The 16,083-nt window shown below is 44.7% G+C and overlaps 1 protein-coding gene across 2 annotated transcripts; it reads left to right on the top strand.

Moving 5' to 3' along the window:
• The first annotated feature begins 11,144 nt into the window (after window positions 1–11,144).
• On the top strand, window positions 11,145–15,472 carry LOC139404874 (DOMON domain-containing protein FRRS1L-like). Of its 2 annotated transcripts, none has more exons than XM_071147409.1 (5): window positions 11,145–11,696; window positions 12,302–12,386; window positions 12,527–12,665; window positions 14,330–14,576; window positions 15,162–15,472. In XM_071147409.1, the coding sequence occupies exons 1-5, from the start codon at window positions 11,540–11,542 to the stop codon at window positions 15,332–15,334; spliced, it is 801 nt and encodes a 266-aa protein (XP_071003510.1). In that variant the 5' UTR covers window positions 11,145–11,539; the 3' UTR covers window positions 15,335–15,472. The 2 variants fall into 2 exon arrangements, with proteins under 2 accessions (XP_071003510.1, XP_071003509.1); XM_071147408.1 differs by having other exon boundaries at window positions 11,145–11,744.
• The last annotated feature ends 611 nt before the right edge of the window (window positions 15,473–16,083 follow it).

Genomic DNA, 16,083 nt, shown 5'->3' with positions numbered 1-16,083 from the left:
GGGGGAGGGAGGGAGGGTCACAGCTAGAGGGTTCCTCTCACAACCCTTCATGGTCCTTCAGCGCCCCACAGCCATTAAGCTCTACGCTCCACTCTGGGGTTGGTCATTAACCCTGGTCTGAGGTCAGGGCCTGGTCAATAAGGCTTAAGGTCAGTGGTTAGCGGTTTAACCGCAGTGGGACAAGGTTGTTGTTTGGTTGAGATGTAGAGTGCTGGTGTGATGGTCTGGTTAGCCATGTGGATATAACTCATATTAGAAGCCAGACACTGATCTGGAAGCCTGTGTGTTTCTGTAAGTGCGTCTCTGTTAGTGTGTGTTTGTATGTGTCTGCAGGTGTGTGTGTGTCTGCAGGTGTGTGTGTGTGTCATTAGAATGCATAGCGTCTCTCTGTCCGGCAGGCAGAGCCTTAGCCCCGTGCTCCAGAGTGGAGTTATAGATTAGTGTCCGTGGCTGGAGCAGGCAGGGGGCCGGGGGAGCCGCCATAGCCCAGGCTGGGGCAACGTAGACTGGGCACGGCTCACAGCTCATCAGCCTGTCTCTGGAGGGTGGAGAGCTTCACACGGAGCAGAGCTGTGATTAACCACACTAATGACAGACCAGCTCCCAGCTCCCACTGCTGCCCAACACCATAATCACTGCTTCAGGGTGTGCATGTGTGTGTGTGTGTGTGTGTGTGTGTGTGTGTGTGTGTGTGTGTGTGTGTGTGTGTGTGTGTGTGTGTGTGTGTGTGTGTGTGTGTGTGTGTGTGTGTGTGTGTGTGTGTGTGTGTGTGTGTGTGTGTTGTATGTGCGTGCGTGTGTGTGTGAAGTGGCTTGGCCATCATTCACAGATTGAGTCACTCTCACTAACTCTGCCTCTCTCTCTCCTTCTTTCTTTCTTTCTCTCTCCCCCCTCTCTCTCTCTCTCTCTCTCTCTCTCTCTCTCTCTCTCTCTCTCTCTCTCTCTCTCTCTCTCTCCCTCTCTCTCCCCCTCTCCTTCTGTCTCTCTCTCCTTCTTTCTCTCTTTCTCTCTCCCCCCTCTCTCTCTCCCTCTATCTCTGCTCTCTCTCTCTCTCTCTCTCTCTCTCTCTCCCTCCCCCTCTCTTTCTTTCTCTCTCTCCCATTCCTAGTCCTCTCTCTTTCTCTGAATGAGATTAGATCTGATCCAGGCCTTTAGAGCTCCTTCCTACTTAAGAAGCCAGAAGCCTGGGAGTGTGTGTGTGTGTGTGTGTGTGTGTGTGTGTGTGTGTGTGTGTGTGTGTGTGTGTGTGTGTGTGTGTGTGTGTGTGTGTGTGTGTGTGTGTGTGTGTGTGTGTGTGTGTGTCAGTGCTCTGGGACATTGAATTAATGGTTGAGGGACGGCAGGTAGCCTTGTGATTAGAGTGTTGGGCCAGTAACCGAAAGGTTGCTAGATCGAATCCCTGAGCTGACAAGGTACAAATCTGTCGTTCTGCCCCTGAACAGGCAGTTAACCCCCTGTTAGTAGGCCGTAATTGTACATAAGAATTTGTTCTTAACTGACTTGCCTAGTTAAATAAAGGTTCAATTAAAAATTAAAAACGTGATGGATGTCCTCTGTCCCTCTACTGATAAGCCAATCCCCTCAGCCAACCTGTCATCAAAGCTGGAGCACTACCCTCTCAGCCACATCCACACACAGCAAGACCAATCCTAGATGGTTCTATCTAGACCAATCCTAGATGGTTCTATCTAGACCAATCCTAGATGGTTCTATCTAGACCAATCTACATGGTTCTATCTAGACCAATCCTAGATGGTTCTGTCTAGACCAATCCTAGATGGTTCTGTCTAGACTAATCCTAGATGGTTCTATCTAGACCAATCCTAGATGGTTCTATCTAGACCAATCCTAGATGGTTCTAGACCAATCCTAGATGGTTCTATCTAGACCAATCCTAGATGGTTCTATCTAGACCAATCCTAGATGGTTCTGTCTAGACCAATCCTAGATGGTTCTATCGAGACCAATCCTAGGTGGTTCTATCTAGACCAATCCTAGATGGTTCTATCTAGACCAATCCTAGATGGTTCTATCTAGACCAATCCTAGATGGTTCTGTCTAGACCAATCCTAGATGGTTCTATCGAGACCAATCCTAGGTGGTTCTATCTAGACCAATCCTAGATGGTTCTATCTAGACCAATCCTAGAGGGTTCTATCTAGACCAATCCTAGATGGTTCTGTCTAGATCAATCCTAGATGGTTCTATCTAGACCAATCCTAGATGGTTCTATCTAGACCAATCCTAGATTGTTCTATCTAGACCAATCCTAGATGGTTCTATCTAGACCGAACCTAGATGGTTCTATCTAGACCAATCCTAGATGGTTCTGTCTAGACCAATCCTAGATTGGTCCACCCACACAGACAGCATCGTGAAAAAGGCGCAGCAGCGCCTCTTCAACCTCAGGAGGCTGAAGAAATTTGGCTTGTCACCATAAACACTCACAAACTTTTACAGATGCATAATCTGTAGCATCTGTCGGGCTGTATCACCGCCTGGTACGGCAACTGCTCCGCCCACAACCGAAGGCTCTCCAGTAGTGAGGTCTGCACAACGCATCACCGGGGGCAAACTACCTGCCCTCCAGGACACCTACACCACCCGATGTCACAGGAAGGCCATAAAGATCATCAAGGACAACAACCACCCGAGCCACTGCCTGTTCACCCCACTATCATCCAGAAGGCGAGGTCAGTACAGGTGCATCAAAGCTGGGACCGAGAGACTGAAAAACTGCTTCTATCTCAAGGCCATCAGACTGTTAAACAGCCACCACTAACATTGAGTGACTGCTGCCAACACACTGACTCAACTCCAGCCACTTTAATAATGGGAATTGATGTAAAATATATCACTAGCCACTTTAAACTTTAAACAATGCTACCTAATATAATGTTTACATACCCTACATTATTAATCTCATACTGTATGTATATGTATATACTGTACTCTATATCATCTACTGCATCTTTATGTAATACATGTATCACTAGCCACTTTAACTATGCCACTTTGTTTACATACTCATCTCATATGTATATACTGTACTCAATACCATCTACTGTATCTTGCCTATGCCGCTCTGTACCATCACTCATTCATATATCTTTATGTGCATATTCTTTATCCCCTTACACTTGTGTCTATAAGGTAGTAGTTTTGGAATTGTTAGCTAGATATCTTGTTGGTTATTACTGCATTGTCGGAACTACAAGCACAAGCATTTCGCTACACTCGCATTAACATCTGCTAACCATGTGTATGTGACAAATAAAATTTGATTTGATTTAGATGGTTCTAGACCAATCCTAGATGGTTCTATCTAGACCAATCCTAGATGGTTCTACCTTAACTCTACCATTAATTCAATACAACAGTACCTTATCTCTACCATTAATTAAATACAACAGTACCTTTTCTCTACCATTAATTAAATACAACAGTACCTTTTCTCTACCATTAATTAAATACAACAGGACCTTATCTCTACCATTAATTCAATACAACAGGACCTTATCTCTACCATTAATTCAATACAACCATATGGTTTTAGATTCTGCTCCACCTCACTCTGTGATATCAAATCTAACCGTTTGTTTTGTTGTGCGTCAGCGTTCAGTTCTCTGTACTTGGTAATGGGTCCCCAGGGAAGCACAGATCATTTGAGGTCAGGTGGATCTGTGGGTGCAGAGTGACCACATTGCGGCCACATCACATCAATGCTGGAGAGATAGAGAGACTACAGCTGCCAACAGCAACAGCCTATTGATCCCTAACTAAAGGAATGTGTGTGTGTGTGTGTGTGTGTGTGTGTGTGTGTGTGTGTGTGTGTGTGTGTGTGTGTGTGTGTGTGCGTGTGCGTGCGTGTGTGTGCACCTGTGTAATGGCCCAGCCAGCTGTACTTACCCTCCTCTCTTGAGTGGAGTGATTCCTGACGGCTGCTAAATGACGTCTCACGGCTGAAGACCCTACAGTTAGAGCACTGACCACAGAACATCACAGTGCTTTGTGTGTGTGAAGCAAGGAAGACCAGAAGGTAAGAGGGTAGGAGAGGATGAGAGAGAGATGGAGAGAGAGAGAGGGGGTGAGAGAGATGGAGAGAGACCAGATGTGAGTAGTCTGTCTGTGTTCAATAGGCCAGTATTCTCTGGAGACCAGTATTGATTGACAGCTCTGACTAAGCCATCCACATCACTGCTGATCCCTCTCAACATCCACATCTTACCGTGTGTGTGGGGAGATAGACCTGTACACACAGACACAGGTATACTGACACAGATGCAGACACACAGTGCACACACAGACACACACATAGTCGCAAATACAGACACACACACACACACACACACACACAGTGGCAGTGTTTCTGAATTGGGCTGGTGGCTGTTGTTCTCTTGTCACTCACTCGTCTCTCAGACCCAGGAGACACACCGCTGACATTTAGCAGATTCTCTCCCTCCATCCATCCTCTCTCTCTGTGTGTGTGAGTGTCTAGGGTGTCTATGTGGTAATGAACAGGCCTTTGACTTTACTAAGATAAGTCAGGAGTCCCTCATTACCCACCATGCACTGCTCCCCCATGTAGAGTGGTAATTGAGAGGGAGAAAGGGAGAGAGAGAGATTGAGAGGGGGAAGGAAGAGAAACAGAGAGAGGAGAGACAGAGAGAAGAGACAGAAGAGAGAGAGAGGGAGAGAGAGGAGAGAGAAGAGAGAGAGAGAGAGAGAGAGAGAGAGAGAGAGAGAGAGAGAGAGAGAGAGAGAGAGAGAGAGAGAGAGAGAGAGAAGAGAGAGAAAGAGGGAGAGGGGAGAGGGTGAGAGAGAGAGAGAGAGAGATAATAATAGTTGGATAAACAGAGGATAATTGGGAGGATCGGGAGTGAGCGGAGCGATTGATCAGGGTCATTACAGAGCTCAGACAGAGAGAAGAGGGGTGAAAGGTCATCAGTGCAACAAGGACACACACACACACACACTCACTAACACAAGCATACACACACGCACACACACACGCACACACGCACATGCACAAACGCACACACACACACACACAAACACACACACACACACGCTGGATTTAGCAGCTGCAGAGACAGAGACAATTTGAACCTGTTCACGTGTTGCACTAGCAACACCTACAGGTGGGTTATGATTTTACCCCAGTCTTCCCCAGTCTCACTCAGTCACTAGCAACACCTACAGGTGGGTTATGATTTTACCCCAGTCTTCCCCAGTCTCACTCAGTCACTAGCAACACCTACAGGTGGGTTATGATTTTACCCCAGTCTTCCCCAGTCTCACTCAGTCACTAGCAACACCTACAGGTGGGTTATGATTTTACCCCAGTCTTCCCCAGTCTCACTCAGTCACTAGCAACACCTACAGGTGGGTTATGGTTTTACCCCAGTCTTCCCCAGTCTCACTCAGTCACTAGCAACACCTACAGGTGGGTTATGATTTTACCCCAGTCTTCCCCAGTCTCACTCAGTCACTAGCAACACCTACAGGTGGGTTATGATTTTACCCCAGTCTTCCCCAGTCTCAGTCAGTCACTAGCAACACCTACAGGTGGTTTATGGTTTTACCCCAGTCTTCCCCAGTCTCACTCAGTCACTAGCAACACCTACAGGTGGGTTATGATTTTACCCCAGTCTTCCCCAGTCTCACTCAGTCACTAGCAACACCTACAGGTGGGTTATGATTTTACCCCAGTCTTCCCCAGTCTCAGTCAGTCACTAGCAACACCTACAGGTGGGTTATGATTTTACCCCAGTCTTCCCCAGTCTCAGTCGAGTCCCTCTCCGTCTGCCCAGCTAGAAATGTATGAAATGAAACAAAGTCTGTTATCATAAAGGTTGGTTTTCATATCTAATTCTTCTGTTGGTTATTTCATTAACATAACAGTGTTGTACTTTAGCACACAATCATTGTGATTACTATGGCTAAACCAACTGCACAGCACCGACTGTGCCAGACATTAGAACAGTGGACCTATACTGCCATCTAGAGGCAGGGATAAGCACAACCAGTGAAGAAAGTGTGAATGTTGTGTGTGTGCCACTGTGCGGACAGCTGTTCAGGTAAAGACTCGTTCACACACAGACTGGTGTTGGTAAAGGAATCATGACAATTGAACATACTGTATGTCTCTGACGGGAATGTAAAATTTAAAAAACACTAACACCACCTCATTGAATCCGTAAACATGGGCACCCATATAGATATTATCCTGCCAAACTTGCCCTCCAAATACACCTCTGTTGTTTTCAATCAGGATCTCAGCGATCACTGACTCATTGCCTGCATCCGCTATGGGTCCGCGGTCAAACGACCACCCCTCATCACTGTCAAACGCTCCCTAAAACACTTCTGTGAGCAGGCCTTTCTAATCGACCTGGCCCGGGTATCCTGGAAGGATATTGACCTCATCCCGTCAGTAGAGGATGCCTGGTCAGTCTTTAAAAGTAATTTCCTCACCATCTTAAATATGCATGCCCCTTTAAAAAAAATGCAGAACTAAAAACAGATATAGCCCTTGGTTCACTCCAGACCTGACTGCCCTCGACCAGCACAAAAACATCCTGTGGCGGACTGCACTAGCATCGAATAGTCCCCACGATATGCAACTGTTCAGGGAAGTCAGGAACCAATACACGCAGGCAGTCAGGAAAGCGAAGACTAGCTTTTTCAAACAGAAATTTGCACCCTGTAGCTCTAACTCCAAAACGTTTTGGGATGCTGTAAAGTCCATGGAGAATGAGAGCACCTCCTCCTAGCTGCCCACTGCACTGAGGCTAGGTAACAAGGTCACCACCGATAAATCCACGATAATCGAGAATTTCAATAACCTGGCTACCCAACCCCGGCCAACAGCTCCACACACCCCACAGCTACTTGCCCAAGCCTCCCCAGCTTCTCCTTCACCCAAATCCAGATAGCAGATGTTCTGAAAGAGCTGCAAAACCTGGACCCTTACAAATCAGCTGGGCTAGACAATCTGGACCATCTCTTTCTAAAATTATCCGCCGCCATTGTTGCTACCCCTATTACCAGACTGTTAAACCTCTCTTTCGTATCGTCCAAGATCCCTAAAGATTGGAAAGCTGCCGCGGCCAAGGCTTTCGACTCTGTCAATCACTGTATTCTTATTGGCAGACTCAACAGCCTTGGGTTCTCTAATAACTGCCTCGCCTGGTTCACCAACTACTTCTCAGACAGAGTTCAGTGTGTCAAATTGGAGGGCCTGTTGTCCGTACCTCTGGCAGTCTCTATGGGGGTACCACAGGGTTCAATTCTCAGGCCGACTCTTTTCTCTGTATATATCAACGATGTCGCTCTTGCTGCGGGTGATTCCCTGATGCACCTCTACGCAGACGACACCATTCTGTATACTTCTGGCCCTTCTTTGGACACTGTGTTAACTAACCTCCAAACGAGCTTCAATGCCATAAAACACTCCTTCCGTGGCCTCCAACTGCTCTTAAACAATATTAAAACCAAATGCATGCTTTTCAACCATTCGCTGCCCGCACCCCCCCCCCCCCCCCGACTACCATCACTACTCTGGATGGTTCTGACTTAGAATATGTGGACAACTACAAATACCTATGTGTCTGGCTAGACTGTAAACTTTCCTTCCAGACTCATATTAAACATCTCCAATCCAAAATTAAATCTAGAATCGGCTTCTTATTTCGCAACAAAGCCTCCTTCACTCACGTCGCCAAACATACCCTCGTAAAAATTGACTATCCTACCAATCCTCGACTTCGGCGATGTCATTTACAAAATAGCTTCCAACACTCTACTCAGCAAACTGGATGCAGTCTATCACAGTGCCATCCGTTTTGTTACTAAAGCACTTTATACCACCCATCACTGCGACCTGTACGCTCTAATCGGCAGGCCCTCGCTACATATTCATCGCCAGACCCACTGGCTTCAGGTCATCTAAGTCCATGCTAGGTAAAGCTCCGCCTTATCTCAGCTCACTGGTCACGACAACAACACCCACCCGTAACACGCGCTCCAGCAGGTATATCTCACTGGTCATCCCCAAAGCCAACACCTCTTTTGGCCGCCTTTCCTTCCAGTTCTCTGCTGCCAATGACTGGAACGAATTGCAAACATCACTGAAGCTGGAGATTTATATTTCCCTCACTAACTTTTAACATCAGCTATCTGAGCAGCTAACTGATCGCTGCAGCTGTACATAGTCCATCTGTAAATAGGGCGAATTACATCACTCTACAGGGTCACAGTGAACAGGGGGAGAGCAGGGTGAGGTTCAATTCAAGAATCAAAACGTAGAAGCTACAGAGACGAGCCACAAACAGACGAGCGACCAGATCACCACCACCCCTGACATCTGGGCTTAGCTGAGATCACTGAGAGACATGGTGGTGGAACAGAGAGTGGAGCTGAGGAACATGGTGGCCAGACTGAGGGACAAATCAAATCAAATCAAATTTATTTATATAGCCCTTCGTACATCAGCTGATATCTCAAAGTGCTGTACAGAAACCCAGCCTAAAACCCCAAACAGCAAGCAATGCAGGTGTAGAAGCACGGTGGCTAGGAAAAACTCCCTAGAAAGGCCAAAACCTAGAAAGAAACCTAGAGAGGAGCCAGGCTATGTGGGGTGGCCAGTCCTCTTCTGGCTGTGCCGGGTGGAGATTATAACAGAACATGGCCAAGATGTTCAAATGTTCATAAATGACCAGCATGGTCGAATAATAATAAGGCAGAACAGTTGAAACTGGACAGTGAGGACCTGGTGGGTCATTCTCACTAAACAATAAAACAAATTAAAAAAATACATGTCAATAGTAATTTTTTCACTAAATTTCCTCTGGAATCGCTGAGATTAGGATCTGTATTTATCCATTTCATAATGATTGTTTTTTGATCAGATCAGATTATGCATTGTAACAACATGCACATTACATAACAGTTGTCGGAGTCCAAAAAGGTCATAAACAAATCAATATTTCTCATATTTTTTAATATTGCCCCCTAATGAAAATATGTGAGTTAAAAATAACACTGAAAATAAACAGATTTCAAATTAAATTATACAATTATTATAAAGTGTAATCAGACTTTTTCCCAATTTGTGCTCTTTAGCCATTTTCGGGAATGAGAAGTGGGATAAAGGGGGGTGTAATGAGAATAAACATTTTGGTAATGAGAATTTTGGGTGAAAATGTAAAAAATTCAGGCGATTTTTAAAAATGTCTTTAAAGTAAGACACTTTCCCAAAAACTAGACATCTTAGTCCTCAGAATGATACTTGATTTTTTCACAATCATCATGGTTTTGTAACTCAATTTGCTACAGACATTTTAAAACTGGTTTCATGAGAATCACCCTGGTAGATGAGCTAAGACTTGAAAATGCAGGTAATGGACTGCTACAGTACGTATGAATACTGAAGTTCATTTGGATAAGGTCTGTTAAGTGGAGAATCAACGGCTGTCAGTGACAGGGGCCAGAGTGACAGCCAGTGAGAGCCAGGAAGAGGAACTGAAGACAGAGAATGCAGGTAATGTCATTTGGATTTCACTATATGAATACATCAGTTGTTGACCAAGTCCAGAGGAAAAGAACATGATGTTGTTGTCATGATGGCTTTTATGATTTGGCTATAGATCATGGTCATGTTGAATTAAATGGCTTTTAAAATGATTTGGCTATAGATCATTTAGTTAAGTTAATGTTGATGTTATTTGTACATGGTCATGTTAAATTAAAATGATCATGATGATGATTATTTAATCTGATGTTCCTTTTGTGTTATTTTAGGCCAGACTGACTGCCAGTGAGAGAGAGAGATGAACTGAAGAGAGAGAACACAGGTAATACACTTTACAAAAACACCACGTTTCACACTGAAAATCTATATTTTATTTTGGCTTTAGCATATTGTAGTTAATGCTTTTCAGTAATCAGTGAGTTTACTCTGTTGTGTTCACAGCCAGACCAAAGGTGGTCTTCTCTGCTGGTTTGACTGAGGACCCAGGATTTGTAGGACACTTCGATACTGAGATCACCCTGGTTTCATCAGAGTCATGACCAACATTGGTGGAGTGTACAACCAACTACAGGTACTAATGACCATACATACTAAGGCTGCGTTTAGACAGGCAGTACAATTCTGATCTTTTTTCCAGTAATTGGTATTTTAACCCATCACATCAGATATTTTGCAGAGCTGATCTGATTGGTCAAAAAAACAATTAGTGAAAAATTGTTGATTGATGCGTTTATATTTTTGTGCCGTGTAGAACCATGTTGATGAGAGAAAGACATCTCCCTGCGTCTGTTCCGTACTGGTGTCTTCACAGCACCAGTGAGAGGAGTCTACTCAGATTCAGCCCTTTTGATTACCACATAACCCTGGGTGTGTGTCTATACAAGAATAGCCAGAGTTATATGGATACAGGAACATAATAATGATGAGGATAATACATACATATCTAATGCAATGTCTCTAGAGCTGGAGGAGGGAGATGTGGTCTACATGAGTCTCCCCTCAGGCAGCGCGCTCTTTGATGTTACTGATAACCCTAACACTTTCCAGGTCTTCCTGCTCTTCCCTTTGTGAGGGGAGCACCATGCATTCTGTAATGAATTCAGATGTCTGATGTGAGCTGCTCTGGGTTCCAATGTTCCTCTAACCAATAAATAAACAAGCATTAAAGACAAACAACTACAATTATTATCTTTGTATTGTTGACAAGAGAAGAAGAACCGGAGAGATTTGAGAATCACAATCCTTGTAAAGCCAGTTGTAACCACTGGTGAATTGTGTGTCCTGCTTTTTTCAGCAGTTTGGCCTTAGTCCTTGGGAGTTATCAATGCTGTCAACAATAACATGCAATGTAGATTCTAGAATATTTTCACATCACACAAAGGAATAAGAAACCAACCTATCATAGCAGACATTTCTGCATAATAAATGTATAAATCCCTACATTACCTCATAGTGTTATTCAATTGGCATCTGTGTTTACATAAACAGTGCTGAATGGGAATTTAAACTGTATATTGATAATGCAAAGTGTACATCGAGGTTTCCTATTGGACGCTGCAGCGATTGGCTCTATCGATGGAGAGGATCGAGAAGAGAGGAGACGGGCGAAACCAACAACAGACACATTCATCCCTAAACTGGGATATCATTACATTATTTTAAGATGAAATCCAATCACTTGGATTATCATGGACGTCTCCGTTTCCCACAAGATTTAAGTGAATTGGCAAAACAGATCGGTTCAGTTACAAATCCCGCTAATTCCAGATTGGTTTAACCGAGGCTCATTCGTTTGACATGACTGGATCCCGCTCCTCTCGCGCCCATTCACACTACGGGAAATAGCCTACGACACACTAAACAACCGCGTTGAAAATATTCTGTAGTGATGCGATTGAGGTCCAGTGATTAGGCTCCGTAAAGAAATGCTCAAATACAACCAACAATGAGGATTCCGTCTCAGTTCTGTCTCCTTTAGACCGTTTTTATACTCCCTTTTTGGCCATGATTTTCCTGCGCAGCCTGCTACAGCTGACGGTGCTCCTGGTCCAGGGCAGTTGGCGGGGGGTAGCGCCGAGTCCCACGGATGAAGGCGCACTGCGGGCGAGCCACGGAGACCACGGAGAGCCGGGCCACAAGGAGCCCCATAAGGACTCATACAGTACGTTCGCCTCGGAGTTCCTGGAGTCTAGACATCTATCGGATGAGGGTGAGAAAGGGATACAGGATAGGCCATTTCTGAACGAGGCATTTAGCTTACTGTGGCCTTCATGGTCATCAAGGCTGTGTTTGTTTATGTGTCGGCCTTCTCTTGATGGAAATCAGAGGGCGCATCTACATATCTGTGGTTGATACGTAATTCGTGGTTAATTGGCTATTTATGTGATGATGCGCAGGTTGACAGACCGAGCGTACAGTGTCTTACTTCCACTCGAGTCCACTCATGCATAGATCAGGACCCTGGCCAGCTACCCGCAGCTCCTCGCTCTGGCTCTCACTGGCCCGTCTGGAGATGGGCGAGCATTGGACAGTTCTTCACCACATTAAATGTTGTATATTATTAGAATTTATTTAGTATTTATTTTACTTTTAAAATAACATATTTCAAACTATCCCAATTCTGTTATGAAACGTGAAGGAGCAGTTGTGCTTCTCTGAATGCACATTAGGCTGAAACCCACCAAATTACGAATATGGTAGAACTTCTAGAAGATGATTTTTGGGGAGGCAGGCCTAATGATTTTGTATGTGGTGTGTGTTCTCCAGGCTACCCCTTCCCCACCGCCCCTCCTGTGGATCCCTTCGCCAGGATCAAAGTCGTAGACTGTGGAGTCACCAAGGGTTGCATAAGGTCAGTGTGTGTGTATGTGTTTTGCTTGCTTGCAAGCATGTGTGTGTGTCAAGGGGTTTCTCTGTGTACTGTGGTCCCCCTCTGGCAGATGTGGGTGCACATCACTCTGAAGAGGTTACATTTCTTCATTGTGTGTGTAGGTATGGGAAGCCGGGGTGTGATGCAGAGACGTGTGACTATTTCATGAGTTACCGGCGGATCGGGACAGACGTGGAGTATGAGATGAGTGCTGACACTGACGGCTGGGTGGCTGTAGGCTTCTCCTCAGACAAGAAGATGGTAAGGGACCGTATCTGTGTGTGTGCGGGCATAGGTGTGTGTGTGTGTGTGTATGAGCATGCGTGAGATCTATTCTTACACTCTAAATTTGCTTCCAACAATTGAGTGGGTAAACCTAATAACCAACATTACTGCAATGATGTTATTAGGTTATTAGGTTATTATTTGATTAGGTTATTATGTTATTTGGTTTACCCATTCAATTGTTGGGAGCATATACAGTGCATTCAGAAAGTATTCAGACCCCTTGACTTTTTCCACATTTTATTACGTTACAGCCTTATTCTAAAATTGATTAAATCATTTTTTCCTTCCTCAATCTACACACAATACCCCATAATGACAAAGCACATTTTTTGTTGTTGTTGCATATTTATAAAATAAAATAAACTGAAATATCAGATTTACATAAGTATTCAGACCCTTTACTCAGTACTTTGTTGAAGCACCTTTGGCAGTGATTACAGCCTCGAGTCTTATTGGGTATGACACTACAAGCGTGGCACACCTGTATTTGGGGAGTTTCTCCCATTCTTCTCTGCAAATCCTCTCAAGTTCTGTCAGGTTGGATGGGGAGCGTCGCTGCACAGCTATTTTCAGGTCTATCCAGAGATGTTCGATCGGGTTGAAGTCTGGGCTCTGGCTGGGCCACTCAAGGACATTCAGAGACTTGTCCCGAAGCCACTCCTGTGTTGTCTAGGAACTCTGGAGCTCTGTCAGAGTGACCATGGGGTTCTTGGTCACCTCCCTGACCAAGTCTCTTCTCCCCTAATTGCTCAGTTTGGCCAGGCGGCCAGCTTTAAGAAGAGTCATGGTGGTTCCAAACTTCTTCCATTTAAGAATGATGGAGGCCACTGTGTTCTTGGGGACCTTCAATGCTGTAGAAATGTTTTGGTACCCTTCCCCAGATCTGTGCCTTGACACAATCCTGTCTCGGAGCTCTACGGACAATTCCGTTGACCTCGTGGCTTTGTGTTTGCTCTAACATGCCCTGTCCACTGTGGGACCTTATATAGACGGGTGACTGCCTTTCCAAATCATGTCCAATCAATTGAATTTACCACAGGTGGACTCCAATCAAGTTGTAGAAACATCTCAAGGATGATCAATGGAAACAGGATGCACCTGAGCTCAATTTCGAGTCTCATAGCAAAGGGTCTGAATACTTATGTAAATAAGGTATTTCTGTTTTAAATGTTTAATAATTTTGCAAAAGAAATCTAGAAACGCCTGTTTTCACTTTGTCATTATGGGGTATTGTGATGTCATTATGGGGTATTGTGATGTCATTATGGGGTATTGTGATATCATTATGGGGTATTGTGATGTCATTATGGGGTATTGTGTGTAGATTGATGAAGGAAATGTTTTATTTAATCAATTTTAGAATAAGGCTGTAACATAACAAAATGTGGAAAAGGTCAAGGGGTCTGAATACTTTACGAATGCACTGTATAGAGTGTGGGACTTTCTTTCTTTTGATACAATCTACTCTTGGTTAGTCAACAGCACCTCTACAGACATTTTGGGGTCAGAGTCAGCTCAGGCTTTTACTACATCTGGTACACATGAAGTCTGCCATGAAAGACACATCACAAAAACAAGGCTGATTGGTCAACCTATCCTTCATGCTGATTGGTTCTCCTCACCCCCACCCCTCTCAGGGAGGAGATGACGTGATGGGCTGTGTCCATGACGATAATGGGCGTGTTCGTATCCATCACTTCTACAACGTGGGCCAGTGGGCTAAGGAGATCAAGAGGAATCCTGCCAGGGACGAAGAGGGTGTGTTTGACAACAACCGTGTGACCTGCCGCTTCAAACGGCCGCTCTACGTCCCGAGAGAGGAGACACTGGTGGATCTGCATCTCTCCTGGTTCTACCTGTTGGCCTGGGGGCCTGCTATACAAGGTCAGTCAAGGACTGGGTGTGTGTGTGGTATTGTGTGTGTGCAGAGAGTGGATGTGTGTGTTCATTAGTATGTACAGTGCATTCAGAAAGTATTCAGACCCCTTGACGTTTTCCACATTTTGTTACGTTACAGCCTTATTCTAAAATGTATTAAATTATGTGTTTTCCTCCTCAATCTACACACAATACTCCATAATCACAAAGCGAAAACAGCTTTTTAGACATTTTTGAAAATGTATTCAAAATAAGAAACTGTAAATATCACATTTACATAAGTATTCAGACCCTTTACTCACTACTTTGTTGAAGCACCTTTGGCAGTGATTACAACCTCGAGGCTTCTTGGGTATGACGCTACAAGCTTAGCACACCTGTATTTGGGGAGTTTCTCCCATTGTTCTCTGCAGATCCTCTCAAGCTCTGCCAGGTTGGATGGGGAGCGTCGTTGCACAGCTATTTTCAGGTCTCTCCAGAGATGTTCGATTGAGTTCCCAAATCTGGGCTCTTTCCGAATGCACTTTACATGTAAATGATTTCCCTACCCTTTTTCTCTTACTCTCCTCCCCACTCTTCTCTTTCCTCCAGGTTCCATCACACGTCATGACAACGATGCTCCGCCAGTCTCTGATCACATGATCAGCATCTATAAATATGAGGACATCTTCATGCCGTCTACTGCCTACCAGACGTTCTCCTCACCCTTCTGTCTGCTGCTCATAGTAGCCCTCACCTTCTATCTGCTGATGGGCACCCCCTGAGAGAGAGGAGACGAGAGGAGATGAGATTAGAGGAGACGAGATGAGAGAAGATGAGAGAGGAGACAAAAGGAGAGAAGAGACAACCAATTAACCCAGAGAGAGGAGAGAAGAGAGGAGACGAGATGACAGAGGAGGAGAGAAGAGACGAGGAGAGACGAGATGAGAGGAGACAAGTGGAGAGATGAGAGGAGACGAGGAGAGAAGTGGAGAGATGAGAGGAGACGAGGAGAGAAGTGGAGAGATGAGAGGAGACGAGGAGAGAAGTAGAGAGAAGAGGAAAGAGACAGCAATAATACTGAGAGTTCATTGTATTTCTGTCTGCCACACCCTCAATGCAGGGCGCTCGTTACACAGAATTACACTATAAATATATATGAATAAATATATACAGTAGGATACTATTTATAATTTACATTGAGGACTCATCAGGAAGCTTGCAAATCATTCTGAAAATTGTACTGTGCTACCATAACAACATACACTAACCCATTAGTCAGAATATCTGAAATACTGTGTGTTTCTAGAGAACAGTAGCATAACCTTTAGTTTTGGCAAGGTATTTCATTTAGTGTATTTATGTTTACGACAGTAAGGTATCACACTCCTGACAACAAGTATTACTCCAACGCATGTGGCGAATCACAACTGGACCCTGAATATGTGAAGAACCTACAGACACGATACAAGGAGACATTACACACTGGGACAGACTACTGAGCCTGGAGAGAGACTTCACTTAGAGAGAACCA

Source organism: Oncorhynchus clarkii, unplaced genomic scaffold, assembly GCF_045791955.1.
Source record: "Oncorhynchus clarkii lewisi isolate Uvic-CL-2024 unplaced genomic scaffold, UVic_Ocla_1.0 unplaced_contig_178_pilon_pilon, whole genome shotgun sequence".
Classification (NCBI taxonomy): Eukaryota; Metazoa; Chordata; class Actinopteri; order Salmoniformes; family Salmonidae; genus Oncorhynchus; species Oncorhynchus clarkii.
This window is presented reverse-complemented; position numbering and strand designations above follow the sequence as displayed.

Coding starts and splice junctions, on each gene's coding strand:
- LOC139404874 (XM_071147408.1), top strand. CDS start 11,540: ATGATTTTCCTGCGCAGCCTGCTACAGCTGACGGTGCTCCTGGTCCAG. Junction 11,745..12,301: donor TAGACATCTATCGGATGAGG/GTGAGAAAGGGA, acceptor TGTGTTCTCCAG/GCTACCCCTTCCCCACCGCC. Junction 12,666..14,329: donor TCTCCTCAGACAAGAAGATG/GTAAGGGACCGT, acceptor CACCCCTCTCAG/GGAGGAGATGACGTGATGGG.